This window comes from Colossoma macropomum, unplaced genomic scaffold, assembly GCF_904425465.1.
Source record: "Colossoma macropomum unplaced genomic scaffold, Colossoma_macropomum, whole genome shotgun sequence".
Taxonomy (NCBI): domain Eukaryota; kingdom Metazoa; phylum Chordata; class Actinopteri; order Characiformes; family Serrasalmidae; genus Colossoma; species Colossoma macropomum.
Window position 1 is genome coordinate 25,181,864 of NW_023494784.1, and position 26,581 is coordinate 25,208,444.

The window sequence follows — 26,581 nt, forward strand, 5'->3', positions numbered from 1 at the left end:
TGCACCCATTTCCTATTTTCACTTAATAGGTATCACTAACTCTCTGCCTCCATCGTCCTGACCCAGATTAATGGTTTTAATGCCAATAACTCATTAAATTACCTATAGCCATAAATATTACTGTTATTTTCTAAATGCATAAGTAGCTTATTTCAGATGTCCATTGTAGAAAATTGTATCTGTTGTATATAACTAACAATACTATCTTAAAAGTAAATTCCCCTGATTTTGATTATGATTTCTGCATAGTTCAGTCAGTACGATGTAAACAAAGTCATTGAGAGCAGTTTGATACGATAGGTGCATCATAAAGAAATCAGCTGTCACGATTTCTTAACAATGGCGATGATAGCAACCAGAGATTTTATTTGTTATCCAAAACAACCTACACAAGTCATCTTTTTTCAGTTTTACATGTAATGTTGATAATGGTAGAATAGTGATAAAACCTAAAAAAAATCTTTTGGGACTGTTTTGCCTTACAAAGCCCTACATGTTCCTCTCCACCATTAATGTATTAAAAATATACATTTTAGGCCTTATCTCAAAATTACATGTATGTCTCGGGGTTCAGGAAGCTTATTTGTATGAATTTCTATCATTTTCTGTGAGGTAGCTCTTAGTGGCATTAAAGTCTTTGGATGTCTCCTATTAGTACTGCTATGAACAATTCTGCATTGGTAAGCTTCTCTAGAATGGAACATTTCAGACCAAACCACTTTGAATTGTGCAGAAAATTGGAAAATCTACTGAATTCCTCTTTAGTGTGTGATAATATTATACATAAAGAAAAAAGCATACCATATTTTTTCTTTCATTTTTTCTTTATGTTTTACATTTATATGTTTGTATAAGGTCTGTGACATTAGATATTTACTTTTCTTTTAACCTAAATGAATAGCAGGGCTGCAGATACTAAAGGCCATGCTATCTCTTCCTAGTTCAGCCCAAATATGGACCAGACTGCAGTTCAGCCTGTGTAACTTTATAAGGCACTTTCTGTGAATAGAGTTCATTTTAGGCCTCTAAGCTCTTTAACAATTTTCCTAGCAAGTTGGTTTTGTTTCCTGTTTCATATATATAGTGCTTCACTTTCTCTCTAAACAGAAGTACTGCAATTTTTCTTTTATTATTAATTTAAACTAATGACTATTGTTACCAAATTGAAACTTGTGGTGACATAACCTACTAAATTAAATGTTTTAAGAGTATTTTTAACACAAATGACTGAATAACAGGGTTCAAACCTCAGTATCAGGGTTTAACACAGAGGTCATTCCACATTAAACTGCTATTAATGCAGTAAAAAGACATAAAGTATATGATATGGAGTAGAGGGGAAAGTTGAAAAATTCTTTTAATCAAAATGTTTCCATTAAATATTTGTTTCACACCAAATTAGCTAGCATGGTTCATTTTGGTAACAGAGTTGAATGATAAAGCTTTACTAATGCAGCCAAATATGTTTGTGAACTGAGAAAATAGAATGAATAGAAAGTGCTTGCTTGTCTCAAGGTTATTCAGCAGAAAAGAACAACATGCAACTTCCTCTATATACCTTAAAAATGAAGTGTTCATTTTTTTTGCAGGTTTGAGGAAAAAGAACAGAAAAAGAAAGGAACAGGTTTTGGTAACAGAGTTGGGCCTAAAATGCAGGACCCAGGATAAATGATTTTTTTTGTGTGTGTTAAATTAATTACATTAATCGAGAGTTGTTTGTTTTTTTTTGTTTTTTTTTGTTTTTTTTTACATTCAGTTAGATGTTAATAAATATATTTCATAGAGAAGTTCAATTTCAGTGATGGGACAGCCCAAAATCACCATATTAATGATGGATACAGACATTTTATGTGTTTTTGTGATAATTCAAAAGCTAATTGTAATACTTTTAAGTTAAAGTACAGATTCCTTCACTTTTCACAGAAAAAAACAGGTCACTTTATTGGTTTTAAATGGGACATGAACAGAACTCATGGAAATCATGGAAGGTGTCATATTAACTTAGCAACACGCTGTATTATACGTCAGTTATAAGTAAATAAATCCACTTAGTGTTATTGAAATTAATTTACATCAAAAATCAAAATATTACTACATTTACAAACTGTGTTTTGGATGACCACGAGGACAGCGAGTCTCGACGTCACGTATGTAGTTTGTCCCACTGACGGACCTGTAGATTTTCCCTGGTGTGAAACATGGCGAGTCCGGGCAGTGGCGTGGCGGTGGATGATTTAAGATATGCTGAATATGCACCCAAATCTAACACGCGGAGTGAAACAGACATCGACAGGCGCCTTGTGAGTAGATGTTTCTGTGTGACGCTCTTAAGTCGTGACCCCTACCAGCTCCTAAAACCTGTGAAGCTAATACAAGTTAGCCAGTCAACCAGCCTCAGCCTGACAGGTGTTATCCGACCGGTGACCTTCCAGGACATTTCGTCTTATCCGTTAAACTCTGGATATGAGCCTGAATCCGCTCTCTGAGTGTACACTGCTGAGGGGCTCTGATTTCCTAGCACTGTTTGTTAGTCAGATGAACTCATAATACTGTAGCATGATTAACGCTGCTGTTATGCGAGGTTACACATGTTAGCTAGCATGCTGGTACGTTAGCTTGAAGTTACCTAACCTAGCCTCTTGAAGTGAAGAGCAGGCAGTACCTTCAGCCTTCACATCATATTCCTATAACGTATTACAGAACACATTCAAAGCACATCTAATCACAGTATTACAATGAAGTACAGTTTCTGTAGTTTTGTGTCCTGTTTCATCGCTGGTTGTTTTGGTCTGTCTTTTTTCAGGGAGGAACACTCATTGCAGTGGGGCTCGGTGTTGCTGCAGCAGGCTTTGCAGGTGAGCAAAGCTGGTTTATGTTTACTGCAGCATTTCAAGTTTAACATGAATGTAAATATTCAGACTTTCTGTAACATTGTAGGGTTACAAAACGATATGATCTGCAGTAGTATTTGCCATTCACTTAACAATAAGAAGTCTGCATTAACAAGTCCTGAGTAGGTCTGCTACACTCACTGTCCTACCTTGTATCTGCACTAAATGTGCATTTTATCAGGTCCACTTAGCATGTAGTTACATATTGTCATTCTAGAAATATAGATTCTAGTCAGTCTATTTCTCTGTTTCTGTATACTTTGTTATTCCCTTTACCTCATTCATCAATGGTGAGGACCCTACAGGACCACCACTGAGCAGATATGATGGATCTTTCTCAGCACTGCAGTGATACTGAGATGGTAGTGACATGTCAGTGTGTGTTTGTGCTGCCAACGACTTTAAACACTAACGTGTCACTCCTGGACTGAGATTTAAAAATATCCAGCCTGTGAATAACAGCGTCCTGTGAGCAAAAACTGACTACTGATAAGTACTAGAGCAGTGGTTTTCAACTTGTGGGCTGTGGCCTCTGAGTGGGCTGTGGCCTCTGAGTGGGCTGTGGCCTCTGAGTGGGCTGTGGCCTCTGAGTGGGCTGTGGTGATACTGCTAGGGGGCTGTCAGTTATTATTATTATGTTTTTTCTGCAAAAATTTGTTACACTGTAGTCATTTAACCAAACCTAATTTTAAATATAACACGTAACATATTTATATAGATTTCTCAAACTGACAAAACCAAGCCTAAACCGAACTGAAGAAAATACAGCAGTGAAAACCTGGAGCCAGTGGAAACTGAAAACGATCAACTACCGCTCTGTGCTGTATACAGAGGTCTTTTCAAATGCTGATTTGATTACACTGATTACATCTGCCATTTATAACAATTACAACACCTGCCATTTCTTTAATATTCACACACTTAATAATATGAGGTGGAAAATGAACGTCCAGTGTTTTTCGGAGGACACTTCTTGGGCTTTAATTGCCCTGAATCTGCAGTGGAGCTATATTTTAAAAATGTGACTGTAGCCCTATAGCGAACCATCTTTGTATAGAAAATCAAAGGTGTAGAGAAAATAAATGTAGACCTAGTAAAAGCAAAACTGGAATAAACTTTTGTGTATTACGAGTCATATTAATGGAAAAATATATAGACAAACCTTAGTGGCAACAGGTGCAACAAAATAAAGATGAAAATATTTACAATTATTAATTGTAATTCAGTCATTTTACAGTTTAGAAAAAACAATCTGATATGAGCACATCGAGAAAGCGTAATGTATAATACAAATATGTGGAACTTATTTGCTGCAATAGATGATTCTGTTACCCAAAAATTCAACATGCTGAAGGTCAGAGCTCAATTGGGATTCATATTTTAGGTAATATTACTTTTCATGGGTTTCATTAGAGGTTCATTTTCTTGTTCATTAATAATACAGTAAGTTTAACTTTATCTGGGCTAGGCTACTGTTCATAGGCATTTTTAGACTGCAAATTCCATTACAGACACAGGTCAAACCACTGTTGTTCAAACTAAGGTAGTTCTAACTAATGAGGTTCAGACTACTGAGTTGCAATGTGTGTGTGGGCCGAAAGTTGCAAAAGGTTGGAAATCCCTGGACCAGAAGATGACCAATGCAAAGTATGAAGCAAAAGAGGAGCTGTTGAACTTTCATATTTATGAGGTTGACCATAAGGTAGATGTGTCTAATAGAGTGGACAGTGAGTGATCACAGTGTTTAAAACTCGAGCAGCACTGCTGTGTCCACTTGCACCAATACAACACCCACTAATACACCATCACCATGTCAGTGTCAATGCAGACCCAGATAGTACCTGGTGGTCCTGTTGGGGTCTTCACCATTGATGAACAGGATAAAAAAGAGCGAGGGGGTCTAAAATGTTATGTAGATAAACATATGTATTACAATCTTTAATTGAAGAACTAAAAAGTGAACCTGATTCAATTAAACTGTGATTGTAGCTGTGTACCTAATGAAGTGCTGTTGTTTTAGCACTCTTCTTTTTATGTAGTTTTATGTAGTTTGTATAAATCAACATTTATGCAGTATAGTATTTTAATGGACATACTCTGGTTTTACATATTTTAGAAATTTGGTTTTACACTAACTTGTTTATTTAGATGGATGCATAAAGGCTTACATTTAACAGTATTTATGGCACCAGAATTGTTGGCCATTTATGCCTAACTGCAGCCTAGCTCTGGAAATGGCAGATGCTGTTTTTGCAGCCTGAATTTTGATTTGCTGTATCCTGAAATTGTTCATTGATTTTTTTTTATTTTTTTTTTTTATTTGCTTTGGTTTGTTTCTTCAACTGGAAAGGTGTGCACAGTGGAGGAGAAGGAGCATGCATTCCTGTAATGAGTGTCTTTTAGAATCATACAGAGAGGCTAAAACAAACATTACAGATTTGATTAAATCTTTGTTACACACTTAAAGCCCCTATCAGGAATCTTTGCAACTTCCTGTCCGGTCGTCAGTGCTTAAGCAACAAAAGATTGCGAATGACAAGAGGGTAGCGCTTTTAATGCTGAGATGGTCGAGATACTTTTTAGTGACTGCAGACATCATGTCTACTGAGAACATTTTTGCAAAAGCTCTGTAAATACTGAGCAGGTTTCAGCTTGATGTAGGTAAAAGACACAGGGCTTAGTGCCCAAGACAAAACTTGGACATGCATTTTAATTGTAAAACATCAGGAGAAGTCACTATTTTGACTGGAAAAGCCAAGCTTAATAAATTTGGATATTTTAAAATTATTTATAATAAATTAGTTATCTATTTATAACAAATAATACAAATTTTCCTCATAATGGCAAGAACTGACAAGATCAGACAGGAGTGCATTTGTTCTGCCATGCGGTTGGGTTGGAAAGACTTAATATTGTGGAGACACTGATGAAAATGATGGTTAAGCCTCTCTTACCGAAAGTGTTTGTTCAAGTCCTCAAATGATCCTTTCCCTGGTTAATGAGGTTAAGGCTGCCATTAGAGCAAAAAAAAATCAAAGCGTCTTTACCATAAAATGAATGACTGCAACATTTGAAAGGATGAGTGTGGCTGAATAATTGAACCCAACTCTGCCATCACACTGTTTACTTTTGTTCTGTTCTGGCAGGTGTCTGTGTCCCACTCCCTACCCTCATGTAGTAGGTAATCGTTGTTAATCGTTGCTAGTCTTCCACCCATGATTGTATGAGGTCAGCATGGAATAGCTCTTGTGGTTGCTTTGAGCAAGGGACGTAATTCCTCTCCCAGTACAGTGAGGGAGCAGCTCTCTTGCCAAAAACCCAAGCAGTGTGTGGTCTGTTTGGGGGAAAGGATTTGGCTTAGAGGGGAGCAAGCCTTATACTTTGAGGTGGAAAGTAAAATAACTCTGCCCACTCAATTATATATCTTTCATCACATAGAATGTGATAAAATATTCCAAAACAATTCACATCGTATACTTCTGTAATTCTCCTTATGAAAACCTATTTCTCTTAAGGAGTTTATGTTAACAGCTCTCTTTATAGGTTTTTGTAACCTTTCTAAATATTCAGACTCATTTTACTGTGCTGTATTTGCAGTGTTTTTGTATTTGAGTGTTGGTACTGTGAAAACAGTTTTTACTTTTGATCCACTGTTAAGGTTTAGTTCAATATAAAAATGATATAAAGAGTTATTAAATAAATCGCAGAATGTGACTTTTTGTTTTGATTGTATTTCTGGATGTAAGTGTTACTATTTTTGAGTTTTCACACTTTTTTTTTCTTACATTTTAAATGTGCGTAAGAAATGTTTCTAACGTGAAAAGTGCCTTAATTGAATATGTAGGTTTGAGAGCTGTCCTTGATATAAAGTGTCTGGATCCTAAAAGAAAAGAATTCCTATCCAAAAACTGGTTATTTCAAACCCATCAATATTATGTAGCTGCACAATCGTATGAAAAAAATAATTGTGGTTGAATACAGCTAGAAAATATCCCAGAAAACTATGTTTGTTGTAGAGATGCAATTTGCAAAGCTTTAAAGCTACCCATTTCAAAACCTGACAAAAGAAGCTAAAAGAAGAGAGAGGAGTGTAAAGCCTCTTTTCCACTGTAGAGCCAGATGGTTCTCAGGGTCGTGCTGTGCCGTTCTGTGGTGGTGCAGGCTCGTGAGACCGGTTACAGTTTCTTTTTCCATCTGCTGTGCTGCTAAATCAGGACTAGGAAATACTGAAGAAAAATGACACAAAAGAGTGGCTAACTGCTAACATCCTAAACCTACACACACAATACCCACCATGAAACAAGTTTGGTTCCAGCTGTTACTCCATCGCAGTCTCTCTGCGTACACTTTTAGCATAGCTGGCTATGACTCAAAGCAGCACAGAGCAATTTTATTTTAATCTTTGTCACCAGTTATTTGAATTTGTGCTCTCAAATATGAGTCTTTAGTCCAGCAGGCTACAACAATAAAACACTACGGAACAGGTTCGATTTCGGCTTTCTTTCTCTCCAACAATAATCCACTGACTTTGCTCTTGCTGATAGAAGTTTTTATTGTCTGTACTTGTGATAACAGAGCACCAGGTAGTCAAACCAAACCTTGTGGATTTCGTTAGCTAAGTTAGCTGGGGGAGGGGAGTCGGCTAGCATTAACTTAGCTAGGAGGCTACATTTCCAAAAAACACGGGTTTAATTTCAGCTTTCTGTACCTCTGTAATCGGCCACTCAACTCCACTTCCTCAGATTTGCGTTATTATCGTCTAAACTTACATCACTGAAGCTTTTGTTGGTCAGAATTGTATCTGTCCTGTGGTGAGCACAGCTTACAGCATGCTATCTAATATTAACCAGCTGGTCTCTCTTGGTTAGCAGCACTGTTTAACATTTAGAAATTGGTGTTCGATTGAAGCTTTGTTTATTAAAAGGTGGATTTAAAATCATTAACTGCTTTCACTTATTTGGCGTCCGTGAGCGAACAGAACTTATTTGTTTTCAAGTTTGAGATAAAGCAGCAGGATGTAGTGGCACAATATCGACATAAATGAAGAACCAATCGGCAAATAACTGTCTCATTACGTCATCCCACTGAGCAGTTCTGTGGCCTTGAACACTGTGAGCTAACCGTGTCAAGAAAACCTCGCTGAGCCCGGTTTTTAAGCATTCTGTGTCGAACCATGTCCCTGCAGTGGAAAAACGGCTAATTTTTTGGGGTTTGAAGTTTTTATGGACAGATTAGTTGAGAGTGAAAAATGAGAGGAAAAGGGGGAACAAAGTCTTCAGACAGTCTAAACTATACTGCCTGGTCTTCGGAGACTTTGTAGAAACAGCATTATATTTTGCCATAAACAGAATGACAACATAATGGTCTTAAATGGAGGGATTGAACAGAGAAAGTGCAATTATGCCATAATCATAAAACGGAAATGCACATAAATAAAGTGAGAAAAACATTACTTTTATCTCAGTTTTTCATCTTGAATGAACCCTTTTGGAGTACACCACAAAAAATAACAATTTTGACTTCATAGTCCTAAGAAAGACTCTGTTTGCCCTTTCTGTTGAGTGTTGATTTGCCCTCATTTTGTTCTGGAGAGAACCGCAGACCATGGCAGTTTACCAGCACTGTGGCCGAGAAAATACTGAGGGAAGCTGAACGGAGCTCTCACCTTACTATGTATTTAGCTAGACTGCAGCGTGGTGTTGTATTTAGTTTGTCCTTTTTGCCAACTGTATTAATCCTTGAAATCAAGTTGTTAAATGGCTAGATTGGTCATTTTTTTTAATACATCCTTTTTTCTTTCCTTTTTGCATTCACTTTTAGGCCGCTACGCATTCCACTTATGGAAACCCCTTGGACAGGCCATTACAGAAACTGCCAAGAAGTTTCCCTCCACAGTAAGTAACAGGGCAAAAATCGTTAAAAGGTTTTAACTCAATATTTTTACAGATGCTTCTGTGTCCAGTGTGCATAACAGCTTTCAATTCCACACCTTTACGATTCTTGAAAATTCCTCCATGTTGGGTTCGTCCATCATGCACAGTTTCAGTTTCACGCAGTGATGATTTGTGGGTAGTGAGGATTTTTGGATTTTCCCATGCTAACCTCCATGCCTTGAGCTGTGTGGTTGTGTGTGGTATTGGTGTGTTAATCCTCCGCTGTGGGGTGAAAGGCTGCAGTGACTCATTGCAGTTTCACCCCAGGCTTGAGTTCAAACTGAGCTCCCTCAGTGCTGCAAGACAGAGTTGGTTAATCCAGGTTTTTAGGGCGCTGACTCACAGGCTCTACCGCTAACCTGGGCTAAACCCCGTCACCTGTGAGGTCATCATATTAACCGTGAGCATACAATGGTTTTACTTTCGAGTGAATCTTTTATATATATATATATATATATATATATATATATATATATATATATATATCTATATATATTTGTGTGTGTATGTATGTATGTGTGTGTGTATATATATATATATATATATATATATATATATATATATATATATATATAAGTAAAAGACGGTCACCCCTTGACCTGTGAGTTGTGTTTCATTTGAGTTTTAAATGATGATAGCTTTTTAAACAGTTGACCCACTCCTTACTTTCAGTGGGGCCACTGATTGATTTTTGTGAGCAAATTGTTTTTCTTTTTATATGTTTGATGAAAGCTTGAGGACGTGCTGAAACCATTAAAATGTTTTAATGAAGAACTTGTTGAACTAGATGGGGAAAAGTCCCAAAATGAAAAACCTGGAACGCCCATACAAGAATAAACATGACCTCCCCTCTAGGGGGCTATACTTTAACCAAACGTCTTTGGAGGCTGGTATTAACAGCAAAAGCAGCGTTCGAGTCAAGCATCCAAACTAAACCTAAAGTTCTCAAGAAATGCCACTGAAACTTTCATGGTCTTAACACATCTTTGCCTTGGGCCCACTGGACTTTGTTTTTGGCGTTCGTACTGATGTCTGGTAAATCTGTTAAAATCCCTAAATAGTGTTATTTTTCACACTGTAATACAATAGGGTGCTAGATCCAGAACCTTGAACAAAAGCAGCCTGTTGCTAAGTGTTACTGTGTCATACATTAAGGTATAGAATCTGATTTGTTCCCTTTACGTTTTGGCAGGCTTTCTCAGCATATTACAAAGGTGGATTTGAGCAGAAGATGACTAAGCGGGAAGCAAGTCTCATCTTGGGTATCAGGTAAGCATGAGAGACTTGCGTGTTCTCCGCAGCCAGAGAAGTCCACTCTCGCAGTGGTGTCTCTTTCGAATGCTTCCTTTGTCAGTTTGTCTATATGAACAAAGGCAAAATCTTTCACAACTTGTGCAGATGCTGATTCACCAAAATTCCCAGCAGGGCCTGTGGTCACATCCAAAGGCTATCTTTTTGGTTTCTTGTTGATAGTCACTCTGTGTGTCTTAGCTTTGATCCCAGTGGGGGTGACAACTGTAAACCGCAATCACGTCTTTAGCTTGTAATCTGCTCAGTCAGGGACCACCCCAATTTCTCCAGTGTAGAGGGAGGAGTAAGGAGGTCTCGTCAGGGTCCCACACTAGGTGTGACTCACCCTGACAGCGTCACACACTGTGTGGTAGGCCTTACGTCATACAACTGTGGCTCACTTAATCCTCCTGTCTGTCGCGTTGTATTTTGACTGCGTTCAACCACAATGTTACCAATATTCCTTGGCTGTGTTCCCTCAGCTTCTTCAAGCAAATCCGTCCTGGTTGGATGCTGTTGACAGTATTGATTTGTGTCTGTTTTAGTTATGGTTTGTGTTTTTGAAGAGGTTTTTGGTGCATTGTAACAGTTAAATGATTCATTCTCTGCATGTTGCCATCTTGTTTTCATTAGCCAGACTTTGGCTTTTAGATAACTGTACCTCCTAGAGAAACACTATATAATCAGCACTGTGGAAATGGCTGCGGAATCAGGCTTCCTATTTGCGGAAGGAGGCCTTCTAGAGAATCAGATATCCACAGAGACATGACACTGCAGAATTGTATTGTTTTCTTTCTTCATTCATGGTGCTAGCAGTCAGTCAGTGTTTGGCTTTCTTGTATTTTGTGGATGTCATTGCCGATCCTGTGTGGGACTTGTTAAGAATATGCTTTAGCTTTCAATGTTCTCTCTACACTTTCTCTCTCTGTGCTCTCAAAAGGCTTGGACTGTTGTTTACATCAGCACCTCTTTCTTTATGTCTTCCTCATATTTGACTTTCCATTCTACAGCATTTCACTGTTAAAAAGGTTGTGAGAAAAAGACTGGATTGATTTTGTCTCCCATCCGCCAGAGCATATAAAGCCATCTGGTGTGCTTTAGCACATAGGAGCCCTCAGCCTGTAGTACTGGGGCCTCAAACTTGTGCAGTTGGACCTGATAGTTACCACATCACATTCTGGAAAGTTCCTCTTGCGTGGTGATTAGTGGTCCAAGCCTCTAAACTCCTCAGGTCTTGGGTGCGTGTTAGGACTAATGATCTGTCATTTCTAATCATAATAACTGACTTTTTCGGTTATGACTCGCGTCCACCTTTAACCTTGGATAAATTGAGGCTTTAGTCAGGAAAGAGGTGGTTTGTTTTTCTGCATGGGTCCAGTATGCAGCGGCTAAAATATTACAGCCAACTCTTTCTGGAACCTTTTGACAGCATATGGTCTGCAGAAGTCCCTTTGATTAAGCTGATGATTTGTGTGGGGGAAAAATTAATATGGCCTGGGATACAAACGCTGAAAATTGAGTCTGAGGAATAGTTGGCGTGTGTGGCCTGCTACAGCGTGTGACGTTGCATGTTGTGACCACTAGATGGAGGTATGGGGCTTTTTAAATATTTCCATGTTTTTTCTTTCCACAGTCCAACTAGCACCAGGACAAAGGTACGAGAGGCCCACAGGAGGATCATGGTCCTAAATCACCCTGACAAAGGTTAGTACTTTTTATTTTACAATATTGTACTTTATTTACCATTTTGCTATGTTTCTTGATCATAAGATTTGGTTCTGTTTTCATGTTAAAGAAACTTTAGGGGAAAAAAATATAGTTATCAGTAATGTCAGTCCCTGTAAAGTTTGTAAAGATACAGAAGCTGGATTAATTTGTTTACAAATATTGAAATAGTCAAATAAGTAGCTTCTCTCTAACATCATACATTCTCATAAGAATCATGAGCTGTCTGAACTCTGTGCTCCACCAGATGGCAGTGTAGGGGCAGCATCTTGTGTTTTGAGTTATTTCTTACATTGAGTTTCTTACCTGTTTAATCCAAAGGAGAAAGCATAGAAAGTGTACTGCAGCCGTCTAAAGGCTACTGCATGCTAGACAAGGTGCTCTTGTAGCACATAATACACAGCACAGCTATAGCGCTTAGGAAGCCAAAAAGTGCCCTACCCAACTAAAGATTTAATGGAATAGAAGTATTTAGTGAATTTATCACATCTGGTATCAGCTAATTTTTCATATACTCACTGTTTCTGAGGTGTAAGGTATGAAGGAAAATACGGCTAGTAGCTTTAGCTGAGGTGAACTCGGACAATGAGTGTTTGTCTTAAAGACTTAAGATCGACTCCTTTTTCTGTAAAACACTTTGTTTTTGTTTTTTTTCTTTTCTTTTTTCATGGAGCGGGGTTGATATTAGTTGTGTATTTATTTTTTGAATAAAGCCTTACAAAGTCGAATATCAGTTTTGACTGACTGCACCTCCCTAAGCCTCAGCCCCCCTGAATTTATTGCATCTGTTTTGTGTGGTCATATATTAGACTAGTCCAAATGCTTCAAACACAGACAGCAAGACAGTTCATTTTTCTCTTTAAAGCATTCAACCCACAGCTGGCCAGTGATCTTGCTTTGTTTTTCTTGCTCAAGGTTAATGGCCTCCCCTCACATCTCTTTGGCTTTTCCCTCTCCTGCCTGCATTTTTCACAGTCCTGATGTATGTGTGTGTGTGAGAGAGAGTAAGTGTGTGTGCCTTCCAGCCGGTGCAGTGCTGCTCCAGGCCACTTTTACTCTGTGTGAAATGAGCAATGTGCTCCGTGATGCCTATCTGTGGCTGAAAGATAAGGCCAGTAACTGAGGGGAAGATGCCCTGCAGAGAGAGAACGAGCAACAGAGGGAAGGAGAGAGAGAGAGAGAGAGAGAGAGAGAGAGAGAGAGAGAGAGAGGGAGAGAGAGAGCTATGCGTCCGTTTACTTGTTCTGCAGAGAAATATTGCTTATTAAAACAGTACCTCTTATACCCGCATTGTAGTATCATCCTTTTTGTTATGCAGAGGGAGAAGGCGAACAAGGCATGTATCGAATTCTGTTGCAGAAGCGAACACTTACCCAATTATGCGCATCTACAAGATTTCCTGCCATGAGATGTTGGCAGCTGAGACCTCTGTGTTGGCGGTCTCAGGCCTGATAAATTATCATAAATGGTGATTGTATGCAGTCTATTGTCTTAATCAGCTGACCCTGATGTCAAACACAATTTCAATTGAAAATTACTCCATTACTTTGACTAGATCAATAGATTTTCTATATTTTGCTATGTTCTCATAGTATCACTCTTTGTTATGGTGACTGTGACTTTACACAAGCGATGATGTGAAGATCGATATTAGTAGCCATGTCACTTTTTCTTCATGCATGAGTCCGGTAATGGTTTTCTGTGCTGTAATGATGACTAACTCTAATGGCCAGAGTAATGACGTGGCATGATTGTTGAATTAGGCTTCATTAGCTTGCTAGCAGTGAGCCAATGAGGAAGTGTGAACATGACTTGGATGCCTGTCTGTGCCGAGTATAGCTGTAAAGAGCCTATATTCTGTACTATTTACTATCCAGTTCTTATTTGCAAATTAAGCTGCAAAAACAATGTTCATTGTTTCTGTGATATCATGAAAACTGGCAAATTTGCATATATTTGCCTGTTTAGTTTACAGCAGTTTAGCACACTATTATGCTGACCTAGACCTCTGAAGTCGTGCATCATTCTGTAGTCAGTGTCACGCCCATATCAGGAATTCCAGGTCTAAGCTAGTTTTCTCCGACAGAATTGAGTGGTGCTTTGCTGCTGCTGCGTCATTGGTAAACTAAAAAGCTGATACGTTTTGTCCTGTGTACATTTTTTTTCTTGGGTGTCACTGGGTCCTCTATATTACCAGGTTGTTCGATACAAATATGGCAACATACAGACTACAAGCATGATATTGCTATTGTGCACTGAAATAACATTGTATGAAAATATGTCTACTATTAAACTTCAGCACCGTTATACACCAACACAGGCTATCCAAACTGCAGCCTACAACTGCTAAAGCGTCTAAACCACCACATTTGACAAACCTTGCTGGTTTGTGTTGGGCGTATTTGGGTGAGGTTTCCAGTCTTATGATGTCAGCTTGCATGCAGTAATAGTCATATTTCTGCTCCTTAACACTCTGATAATTCAGAGGATCCACAGACGTTCAGAGGTAAAATCTGTACGGCAAAATGTATCAGCTTTGGATAGGAATAATATCAAAACAAGGAAAATGTTGGATATGTGCAATTTAAATGTTATTTGATTCCATCCTTACGAAGTATTAAGGTAATGGTTTAATATCTAATGAGCAGCCAACAGCCATGGGTCAGTTATTACATAATCACCTGATCACAGTTATTTAAGCTGACAGCAGTTACTTTGTACAGTTGTTAGCTTTCACATTCATGTTCATGGGGAATTACACTGATTTATTTCTACATAATTCAAATATTGAGATGTAAACGAAATCATTTAGAGTTGTGTTGTGTAAAAGGCCCATTCTAGAGAAGCATACCAACTCAAAGTTTCTTTGCAGTGTTTGTGCAGCCCTGGGTTGCCATGTCTGCAGTGCAAATATAGCCAGTTTATGTACAATGACCAGTGAATCTACACGTGAGTTTTTAATATGTAGTGTTAATAATGAAGACATACTGGTAAACATGAACATTTCTGACCAATTAAATTGTTGACTGCAGTTATTTATATGGCAATTAAATATGAGCTACAATTTCATGATCGTGACAGTCCTAGCTGTGGGAGCCGACCATGTTTAGTTTCCTTTATAAGGCTCTGAAAGCCACATCTGAAGATGGAACCTGAGCCTTTATACTTAAGCCGTCCTAGGCTGTGCTGTGATCTGTGCGTGTGTGTGTTTGTTTATGTGTGTTTGCGGCTTTGCCAGAGCTGTGTGTAATTAAGTCTGTCACTGCAGGCTGCGTTGCTCTGTGCCGCTCCCCCTCTGGCACACAGACAGATTAGCAGCCGCTGTCGGCCCTGCTCCCTGCTACCTGCTCACTCTCCAGCATGTTCTCCAATTTATAACCGCCACCACTCCTGACACACTCGTTGGTGAGAGCGGTGTGCAAACTAAAGCAATATGTGTGTGTGTGTTTGGGTGGGTGTTCTTGTCCACATTGTGTGCCCTACATGCTGAACAAGGTCACTGTGACACAGCACTGAGCACTCTTCCATATTGACCTGTGTGGATAAATGAGACGTCTAAATCTGAAGCTTCTCTCTCAGCTTTTGCTGCCCAAAAGCACTTCTGCTTCATGACCTGAACCTGTACTCTCCAAAAGCCCTTAATTCTCTCTGCTGTACTGTGCACTAGGAGGCACTGTAGCAGGCCATTTTGAGAATTCACACAAGGCAAATTTAACCCCTTTTCACGTTAGCCATTAAATGCACTTTCTATCTTTTTAGGGGAGCCAAGCTGAACTATACATGTTTTAAAATGGAAAATTTGGATGAAATATATGTGTACAATGGAAATATGAATGAGTTTTTGATAACCGTCCTTGTAGGTGAGCAGCAATTATACGTGTTTTAGTGTGGCAGTTGTACGTGATTTTATTTTTTAATATCAAGAAAGCTGCAGTTGTGCTGTCCATTTTCATATTATAGCTGTTTTTGTGAAAAAGCGTGCACTGCTTTTCACAGCAGGGGTTCTCACCCCTCCCCCTTAACCCCTCATTGCTCACTTGCAGCTCAACCCAGAGTCATAACATTTCACACACAGATAGCCAGCAGTATTCTAGTTAGTCTGATAAGAGTTATGGGGAAAATGGTGTATGAGTATATTAATTAATCATATCCATGTTGATTTCAATTCTACTGGTGTAGTGGCCGCTAAGGGGCCTACAGAAAGAGGCTACAGCTGTTTACTCACAGTGCACTATTATGAAATGTTTATCTCTTTGATGTTATGGCCCATTATCTTTGCACTCAAGTATATGAAATCATTTTTGAGATAATGAAACTGTTAGTAACAATGTGTGCAAGCAGACCAGCGTTAAAGGAAGAATTAGAATTAAATGGCACCGGACCTCTGAACTCAGGGCAGCTAATGACTTAAGATTGCTGCACTTAATCTACAGCAGACCGTCAGGTTCTCTTGCTGTGTCACAAAGTTGAACATTTCCATTAGGTGAGTGTTACCCTGAATACTGTATGCCATGTAATTATGAGCATGGATTAAGCTCAGTGTTTGTAGTCAGATCACACACCTCAGGGAGCTCAGTGTTCGCTTTCATGTGAACGCCTGCATTTTGCATGCTGTGTAAAGCTCCAGCTCCCACACCTTCTGCAGAATTACTAGAGGGATTGGAGGAGGGGGTGGGGTTAAAGAGAAAACACACACAAACGCATTGATGGGAAATGGTTGCTTCTCCTGCAGGTGGATCTCCATATTTGGCAGCGAAGATCAATGAAGCAAAAGATCTGCTTGAGTCTGGCCCTCGGCGTTGACCTAACTGTCTGTGCTCTTCAAAGCTCCATCCACTCAGCTGTTTCCTTTTTGCTCTCGTCCTCCGTCTCTCTCACACACCCCTTCTCTACATGAGCTCTCACTGGCCAGCATCTTCCTCTTTATGCACCCAGCCAACTCAGAGGCTCTGCATCGCTGACCTGTCAACTACTACATGGACTACTACCTCCATCAGTGTGGATCATCAGACATCAAAGGCAGATCTTTCATGTTGAAGGACCTTTGTGTTGTAGATATGACATTAAGTTATATTGAAAGTATGAGATTGTATTAAAGTAGTTAATTAATCGTTTTAAATTGCTGAAAAGATGTGCTCTGTCTGTTGTAATACAATGTTAATATTATCATCTGTTTGTCATTTTGAAGAAGTGTAAGGATGCAAAAGTGCTCGAAGTGAGCCAGATGGACCTGTGTGTGTGAGCGCTCATTAAGTTATTTTAAGGCACTAAATAAACCGTTACACATTTATCTTAAAAACAAATGCCTCATTATTGTTTTAATGATGTATGCTCTAGGGATGCCCCGTCATGTTACAGAGAAATGTAACCTATAATGATATATTATTTGTAAAGTGTTACAAATGCAATAAAATAATATGGAGACAGCCATTAGACACAGTAGCCAAGCGTCGCCTAAATATTTTGCTCTTCTGAAGTACAATACATACATACCATGATAAAATACATCAAATATTGTTTGAAATAATGGTCAAATTGAAATATATATCGGATGCAGACAGTGATTATTTTTTGAAGTAAATATTTGCTGATACTGATATAACTATCATTGTGCATCCCTAGTAATTTCTTAATTTACTGTTTGTGTGCTTGTGTATCTGTTTACTATGCAAAAGTCAGAGACCACACTTTATTTAATTTTCAGTCAAAACAGCCTTTAAGTATGAATAATTAATATTTCAGGAGATTTTTCTTAGGTGATTAGATATAAGAAAATAATCCATTTGCATAAGAAATGATAGTCAATAGAAAATAAGTGAAAAAATAGAGAGAAAATTGAATGCACCAAAACTGTCACCATCAGATAAACAGCACTGTGTTTTTTTACTGCAAGCAATACTAATGCATGGGAGTCATCTGTGATGTGGTGTACACAGTGTCCCAGGCTGATAGATGGACACAGTAAGGGGACGGTCATTTGCTGTTTGTCAGTCCCCTGTAGATTGATGTGAAGGTCTGGGCACTATACACGGCCATTGCTCAGATGTTCTTAAGCTTTGCTGCCAGTAAGCTGTTTATTGCAATATAAAAAGGGTGGATGTAAAGAAAAGAAGCAGCTGAGCTTTTGAAATAAGTATAAGGGTGTATTCATTTTAATTGAACAACAATAGTGGAACACGTTTACAATTTTTATGAGCACACTGCATGAGTGATTTAAGCACATCAAAAGAGTGATCATCCAGATGGACCAGCAAGCATTCCTCATGTTTACAGAGCCAGACCATTGCTGACTGAATATGTAATGGAAAGATTCCGATCAAGTTCTAGTCGTCCTCTGTATATCCCACTTTGATAATTACGAGCAAGTGTTTAATAAGTTAAAGCCTGCGTCAGACACCCAGTAAAATGATTGGTATGTAAAGCACAAGCCAAAACGAGCATGATCCTTCTTCAGCCTCCCTCTCAGTCTAGCGCTGATAGGTGGATTATAGCAGCTTTCCCCTCTTGGCCCAGCCCTGTTTGGGTGCTGCAGTTGATATTGATTACTTGTATGTGTACAGTAAGTATATCAGAGGTGAATGTTTTGTGCTAGTTCTGACTAAAGCCCTGTTGTTGGCTTGTGTCGCTCTGACCCCCCTGTGACTGCAGCTATTTTCAGCCTCTGCTCAAGCTGTGAAAGCTGCATGGAGTTCCTGAACAAGGCTGCTCTCTGCAGGTCCCCCTCCACCACCGTGACCTTCCATTAAGCGCTGCAAAATAAGAACAGAATCCGAACAAGGCTTTGTTTCTGACGCACACTGTCCAGTAGAGCTATTTTTCACCTTGTAAAGCCCTGGAAACAGATGTGAATGAAATATTGATGCTTCATAAAGCTCATTTTAATGACTCGTACCTTGGACATTTGTAAAATCCCACTGTACGCTGCACGTAAAACTTAATCCTTCATATATATTATAGGAACAAAAGTATCAAGATACTTTAAAATGCACCCATTGCTGACACATATTCAGTTGCTCACATAATCTCCATAAAATCTCCATGAAAAGTATTGCCAATAGAATGGTGCGCGCTGGAGCAGCTGCACATGAGCTAATCCTGAACTAATCATCCAACATCAGTAGCTGACCTTACTAAAGCTCTTGTGGCTGAATGCAACCAAATCCTCACAGCAATGTTCCAACACCCAGTGTAAAGTCTTCTTAGTGGAATGGGAGGGGGGGTCAGAAACACTGGATGAGCAGGTGCCTACAAACCTTTGGACTTTCTCAGTAGTTCTAGAATGGTTTGTCTTCTAAAGTGACAAAACAGTTATGTGTCTAGTGGCTTTTTACACTAAAGGTCAGTTTGTATGAGGCTCCGAGCACATAGGACTCTTTTGGCATCTCCACAGCTGCTGTCCATGCTGCATGTCTGATGGATCTTTGATCCCCAGATTCTGTTCTTCTCATCTTGACATTTTTCCTCATTCATCTGTGGAAGGATGTAATATTTTAAGCCTTCATGTGGTTTCAGTTACTGCGATAATGCCGTAATGGTTGAGCCTGAGTTCTGAATAAATAGCTGTAGGAAAGAGACTTCTGTTTTGGGGGTTAAACTAGTGTGGTAGAGTATGTGTAGATTGTTTAGCACTCTCTTCCACTTCCCATTCAGTCCATGCCGTTCCTCACTTTTGTCTTTAAACTCCACACAGCTGTCAGGTCAAACATCACAAGTCTCAGTTCACTGTCAGAAGCTCAAGACTTCTGAAGCAGAAGAGCAGAGCCAAAGAGCTACAAAAATCAGACTTTGTAACCTATATATCCCGCTTTGCTCAGCAGGGTGCTTGGCGTAGGGCGTTTGAGTTGAAGAAAAGGAGTTGTGTAGGCATGACTGATGTGGGGAGAAGGTCTTATGAGAAGCGGAATGTAACTGCTGGAATGAGAGTTGTCTGTTGCGTCAGCTGTAATATTGGAAACAATGCAAGCATAAGCAAGGTCTGTGTGGAGTTACACATTTAAAAGCACAACACTGGTGTCCTGCAAAAAGATGCTTTTTATACCGACTGCATAACATTTAGAATTATATAGACAGCTTGAACGTTGTTTTTCATAAAAAGCAAATAAATGCCAGAACTAATTAAGCACTGTGTAGCTTCATTAGCAGAAATCCACAACAGTTAATGCTGCTGTATTCCCAGCCTTTCCCAGTTTATTTATAGACCTCTTCAATAAACCTTATTTACAAACTGAGCTCTTTCCACAGGCTTCCTTAGAAGACCTAATGCAGTCTGTTTCCAGGCAAAAAAAAAACATGTTCCCATTGAATCACTCATCTTTATGCAAAACATGCAATTGATTGATGATGAAAATTCACTGGAATGAGTGAATATCTTTCTACAAAATTTATAGCTGATGGCGTTTAGTATGACCGTGGGGATCTGCAGTGCAGTGTACAATTCTCTGAGCTTTCACAGCCAGGCAAGGTCCCCTTGACCAATCACTGGGAGTATTTGTCTGTGTCCCGTCACCTACATCCCATTAATATGGAGACAATAGGCAGGCTGATGGCACCCACATGACAAATACAGCCTCTCCGTCTCCTTTCACGTGATGTAAGCAACAGACTGCACGGAACAATAGAACGAGCCCTGGCTAAAAGATTGGGGAGGGATCCAAAATGGAAGAGAAAGACAGGCGCTCAATCTGGGCTTGTAAACAGCCTGCTGTGTCTGTTAGCGTCTCACTGGTCATCCATCATGCTACGGATATTCAGACGCATTAGAACCTGCCTGGACGGGAAACCAAATGACCAGAGAAGAAAAATGGAAAATATGGATGTGCTTAAAGCAGCCACTGCATGACTAAAACAACAAGACTATGTGCATTTTCTTCAGCTCCAGGGGCATTTAAAATAAAGCTTATCTGTCACAGAGGAAAATCATGCTAGAGGAATAAGTGCTGGTCTGGCAATCCTCGTTTTTGTGTCCTGTGTTATTGCAGAAACACTATTTTTATTCACTGCTTTGGCCAGTTAAGAATAGCTTAGGCAAGCTGTATTTCTGTCCAACACGCCAACAACACAATGAATTCCTTTCCATGTTTTTTTGCACACTCAGTAAGTCTATGATAGGAAATTATTTGTGCAAGGTGTAGTAAATTGTTAAATGCAATTACACAGACTACAAGTTGTTTAAAAAGAATACATAGCAAAACATATATTTTGATAAGTTAAAATAGCTTAAATCTAATCAATATATCCTAATATTTTTTTCATTTTGATTTGTAAGAATATATGTAAGAAGTAGCTTATTCAACTTATTTCTAGTCCCTATTGGCAGATAATTTAGCATGTTACAAGAAATAATGCTTGAAACAAGCAAAAATATCTGCCAGTAAAATAAGACAATTTCACTTGATAAAATGACTTAAAATAATGAAAAGTCTACAAATATAAAAAAATCTTAATTTCTTACAATAATCTCAAAGTGAGGAGTGTTAGATACATTCATTAGATTTAAGATGATTTCATTTGCCAACGTATCATTGCTTGCTACATATGAAGCATTTTTACATACAAAAGTAGAGTGTAGGCCTCTTCACGTTGAAATGTGATTCATATTCGTTGTGGTTGTTGTGAAATAATGCACACTTTCATCAACTTCATGTACGAGAGCTGTCAACCTCAGAAAACAACAGAAAAATGAGCAGATGAGACATTGTGTTACTTTACAATGTGAGTATCTGCAGCTGGACATACATCCCGATTCCCTCAGATCTAATCCCAGACAGATGGGAGCTATTGTCTAAAGAGAAATCAGATGCACCAGAATTCTGGAACACAGCATTTTCACTATTGGAGCATGTTGCGTCTCACTTGCCAGTAAAACACTACCACCTAGGAGCCTCGATCTCTAATCCAAAACTAAGACTTAAGGTGAAGACACAGCGGTATCAGAGGAAGTGGTATCATGAGAGCTCAACTTGTCTGCAGTCTTTTCTTAGAAAATATGGTTTTGACCTGCTGCAGGAAATCTAAATATACCTTAGAAGATAACTCCATTATCTTATTGTTCTATTTCTGTTATTTGTTGTTGAGTGGCAATCTCTCTCTATACTCTTCAGTATGAGCACTAACATCGACCTACATCAGTTGATGTATGTCTGCTCTTTTCCTAAACTGCATTTGTATGTGATATTTTGAATATCCTAGTGCATAATTTGGGTGCAGCTAAACTATTCCCTCCTCACTGGTTTAGATTAAATACACTTTAATGCTTTTCAACACTTAGAACTGACCACTTTCTAGGCAAAGATTCAGAGTGAACAAGCATAAATGTTGGATAGCTGCTCTTTAAATGCAAGCATTAATCTGTTCTAGGAAAAACAAACCATGGTGGAGGATGGAAATATCAGGACGTGTATGTAACATAGAGACAGATCAACCTTCTCCTCCTCTTTTCAATTAATAATTAACAGCTTGTTATAATCAGAGTGATTGGGGAACCCTCTGCTTTACCCTGTCCTCATCCAGCCTGCCTGCTGAGCACTTCTGGATCAAACATAAGTCAAAATAAACATGTCAAATATGATGCAAGCGAACAGCTGTGGAGCGCTCCAAGACATTGATGGGACATAGCTTTCATCTCAGGAAGTCTAACAGCATCAGATAAAAAGTCTAATAGCATCAGATAAAAAGCTTTTAATAGATTTTTATAAAGTCATAATTTACATGAGAAGATTACAACGGTGCATTATGACACAAAGAGAATGCACGTTACATACATTGTCTACACAACGATAAAAGAAAAAAGTCCCCTCTCACACAGTGGTGAAAGGAATCTCTTCACAGGTCAGTATTGGCTGCTGCACATTAGCCATGAAGGAGCACTGGCCGGGGCTGAGGTCCCTAAAAGACCATTACGAAGACGCGCACTGATAGACTGTAGAAAAAGTATCACTTTGAACACTCTCTGTAACAGTGACCTTAAGCCTACGATACTTTGGAGAAACTGAGGCTCAAGTTTTAAAGAAAAGTCCAGTACAGTGAACGTCCCCACACACTGGTTTCTGATGGGTGCACAGGGGCCACTATCACACGCCTGTGTGTCAGTGTAGATTACCATATTCCACATTCCATATTTATAATTGAGCAGTGCTGTATTCCTAGATATCTTCCAGAGTCTTCAGGGACTCCGCCGTTGACAGGAAAAGTTATGCAACAGGGCTCAAAGTCTGAAAAGAGCTTCTTCAAGTAAATACATCTGTCCTGATTCTGTGCTGCATGTAGTGCCTCGCTCTTTCCTTTGCCATCATCAGTGTCTGTAAAGCAGAGCAGCAGGCGTGACAGCTCAAACGGATCCAGCAGGGAGCGAGAACCCTCTACTGAGTTCTTCTAAGGCTCTGGCCAGTCTCGCTGTGTCTGGATGTGTCACCGAGGCTCAGTGCCCGCAGGTCCGGCAGCCTCAGTGCCTGTGGCTCTGTTCGTCATGCTGAGTTGAGAGCCTCAAAGCCGCAGAACTTCCAGCGTTTCTCCAGTGTGGCACCCACGCCGCTGAACTCTTGCTTGAACATGTTGGGCAGCCGCACCATGAGCCTCTCCAGCTCATTGGCTGAGATCTAAGGAGGGAAGGTTCAAGTGTTTATATAAGGGATGGAAATGATTAAATGATTAACCATTATCTGCCAACTAAACAACTGTTAGACATGTGATGATGTATTGGTTAGAAAAAACGATTTCATTTAATGTTATTTTCAGTAAACAATGGTTCTTCAATAGGCAGGTTTATAATTTAAGTTGAACTTTTTGAATTGTACGCATGGGGGGTGCAATAGGCCAATGGTTCTGCTAGATAGGCCTACTAAAAAATTAAGTTCATGGCTACAAACAGTGGTGTCTGGGAACACTTCTCGAGAGGATGACAGCATAATTAGATCAGGCAACCTGTTCTGTCCATGTTCTATATTCTCTGAGAAAAAGTGTGTTGCACAGTGGTGTGAGGAAATCACGTGTGTGCAAAAAGAAGAACGTGATGAACAGTGACGGCTTTCCAGAATTACTGCCAAGCTAGCTTTGGTTATGCCATTCATGTTTGTTTTAACTTGGACTAGTAATGAGTGGTGAATATAAATTAAGAAGTTTAAAATATAAAATTTTCAGTATCCCATCATTGTATGTTGCAGTCATTTCGTTGCCTTATTATTTGATGGTCATATAATTATGAACGTGTTCTCAGCCCCACATTTTAATAAGTTCTTATGTATGGTGTGTTTAATATGGTTTTGGTTAATGCCTGGCCCCACCTATCAGTACTACTCTCCATGGTCCATACAAGGAACATGTATTAATATCTCGGTGCATAAATACAGAATCCAGTGGATGTGAGCGCTCATGAGTTTGGTATATTCTATCAAGTATTTTACAATGACTTTGAACATTGCTCAATCAGATTTGAATTATCTTTTATTTAACTGATATTTTGATGGGTTGCTTCCTTGATTTTAGGCTTGCCAGTTAACGATTAATTGACAAGTAGTGACGGTCGGGTTTTGGTCAAAAAAAAAACTGACCAACATTTGCATTCTGAATAAAAACACAATAAAAGACTAAGATTGACTCGTGTTTGATTCCCAATTGCCTATTTGCAGAATCAAAACAAATAGTCAAACTCAGTCAAATGTATTTTGATCAAGTGGCTCTGTTCAGCCTACAATTAAACTAAGCAAAGCTAATTTGAGGTCACAGGTCATGGCCTTACAGATACTCATTAGTAGGACCACCTGAGCTCAAAGGTTGTCTGGTACTGGACGACTACACTCATTTAGCTACACAGCATTCAGTCTCATGGCAATAAAACTACATTTACACATCCTCAAATCCTTTAACCAGAGCATTATATGAAATCCCAAGGTTTATTTTACTAAAGAAACCATATAATGGGTTTACCTTTGCATCGAGCCTCTGGATGTAAGACCACAGATACTCAATGTTGGCTCCAAAAGGGTGGACATGGAGGAAGGTTGATATGACTCCTGCAGAGAGAGAGCACAGAAGGTGACTGAACATTACGGTGACCAAATTTGAATGTAACAGACAGACTAGGCAATAAATGCAGCCCGCACAATCGTCAAGCTCCAGCTCAGAGCAGAACCGCCACCCCACCCCCTCTTAAGTTGATTACTTTGAAGAGGTCCTGCAAAGGTAACGTGCTGATGCAGAGGCAGAGAATATAGTGCCTTCCCTGGAGGGCCCCAAGCCAATATTTATTTCCTTGATTTATATGGCATAACACTGCCAATTACAGAGGAGCCTAATTCAATTCCCTCCGCAAGCCCTACTTTCACGGCGGCTCACTCTGGAGTGGGGAGGGGAGTTGCTGGGGTGCTTCATGATGTCTGCTCAGATTCTGAAATGAGAGGCAGAGCAGCTGTGCAGGAGCTGATAGAGCGTTTGCTGGAAGCCTATGACTCTCTCACTTCCCTGTTGTGTTACACTCTGCTGCTCCCACATAGCTAAAAATGAAAAAATCTATTTCTTAATCAATCGGTATGAAAAGAAGCAAATTTGACAGCAATCATTTTAAATAAAGGGAAGTAATATTAGCAAACAGTGCAGTGGAAAATTGACTAGAAATAATGCATGCTTGCAACAAAGAGATGTTAAGAAGCAAAGGAAGCCAGTCCAAATCAGTGAATTATTAGGAAGGGCTTCCTCTCCAGAGTTAACACTCCAGTGCGGCTGGCTGAGTGGTGCGGGAGTCTGGAGATTTAAGCAATTTGTGTTTCACTGTCAGTCTTTTCTCTCCCTCCTGCTGGAACAAGTTGAGCTTTTCTGCCGTTCTGGCTGAAGGCCTCCTAGATCAGGCTTTCTCCTCCCCAGCCCCATCTGTAGAGTATGTTTCTTCTCTGTGAACAGGGCAATATGGTGCATGTTGTGCAACCATTAGATGTGTATCTAGGTGTGTATGTTTGTGCAAGTGTGTGGAGAATTAGTGGGGGCTGTGTGGGTCAGAGCCAGCAGAGCGCCTGGCAGAGAAAGGAACAGCTCCCCTGAGTCCTCCTGACCTCACTGCTCTTCAGGATCTTCATCCAGAAACATGACAGACAGAGGCTGTGACTCCGTCCCCTAGCAACAGCATTCTCTCTCTCTGTCTGTCTGTCTGTCTCTCTCTCTCTCTCTCTCTCTCTCTCACTGACAAGATTGAGTAAAAAGACTTGATGGAAATGCAATAAATTATGATGAAAAGCAACATTCCAGAATGCAGCAGGTAACCGTTTACTAATGAAGAAATGAAAACATACCTCATCAAACAACATACTCAGTGATATTAGAAGGTAAACAGATATAAGGTACCTGTAGCAGATCTTGAGTTATGATATAGGGAATGTGATGTCATGACACAGTGTCTTTTGGGTGATCTGCCATTGTGGCAGGATATTTGGCTAGATCTGCATCTGAATAGTTAAATGAATCTTTCTTTTCTACCTACTTTCCTGTAGCACATGGACTCACTAAATATGCTGGCAGAGCTGACTAGCATGTGGAGCTACAAGGCAACCAAAAGTCAAAAGTCAGAGCAAAATCGAGGAAAGCAGACAGGAAAGAAAGTTTCATTCAACTATTCAGATGTGGATCTAGTCAAATATCTTATAGGAAGCATCACAGTGAGGGTACAGATAAATATCAAACTCAAGCTGAGTAAAATCCATCAGTACTGGAGTTAAATCTGCCATTGGCTACGTGGAATCACCCTTTGTATACTGTACA

At 39.4% G+C, this 26,581-nt stretch overlaps 2 protein-coding genes across 3 annotated transcripts in view; one reads left to right on the forward strand and one right to left on the reverse strand.

Annotated features, from left to right (window-relative positions):
* The first annotated feature begins 2,162 nt into the window (after positions 1-2,162).
* dnajc15 (DnaJ (Hsp40) homolog, subfamily C, member 15) lies at positions 2,163-17,274 on the forward strand. The gene is made up of 6 exons (XM_036565413.1): positions 2,163-2,300; positions 2,804-2,855; positions 8,712-8,785; positions 10,017-10,093; positions 11,748-11,818; positions 16,572-17,274. Exons 1-6 carry the CDS (start codon positions 2,199-2,201, stop codon positions 16,640-16,642), a joined length of 447 nt encoding a protein of 148 aa, XP_036421306.1. The 5' UTR covers positions 2,163-2,198; the 3' UTR covers positions 16,643-17,274.
* Positions 17,275-22,501: 5,227 nt separating this feature from the next.
* enox1 (ecto-NOX disulfide-thiol exchanger 1) overlaps positions 22,502-26,581 on the reverse strand; it is a 71,918-nt gene continuing 67,838 nt past the window's right edge. For both annotated transcript variants that reach the window (XM_036565432.1, XM_036565425.1), the window contains exons 14-15: positions 24,761-24,846; positions 22,502-23,433 (exon numbers count right to left, since the gene is read on the reverse strand). In XM_036565432.1, coding sequence (XP_036421325.1) covers positions 23,302-23,433; positions 24,761-24,846 — 218 coding nt within the window. In that variant the 3' untranslated portion in view covers positions 22,502-23,301. The remainder of the gene's footprint in view (positions 23,434-24,760; positions 24,847-26,581) is intronic.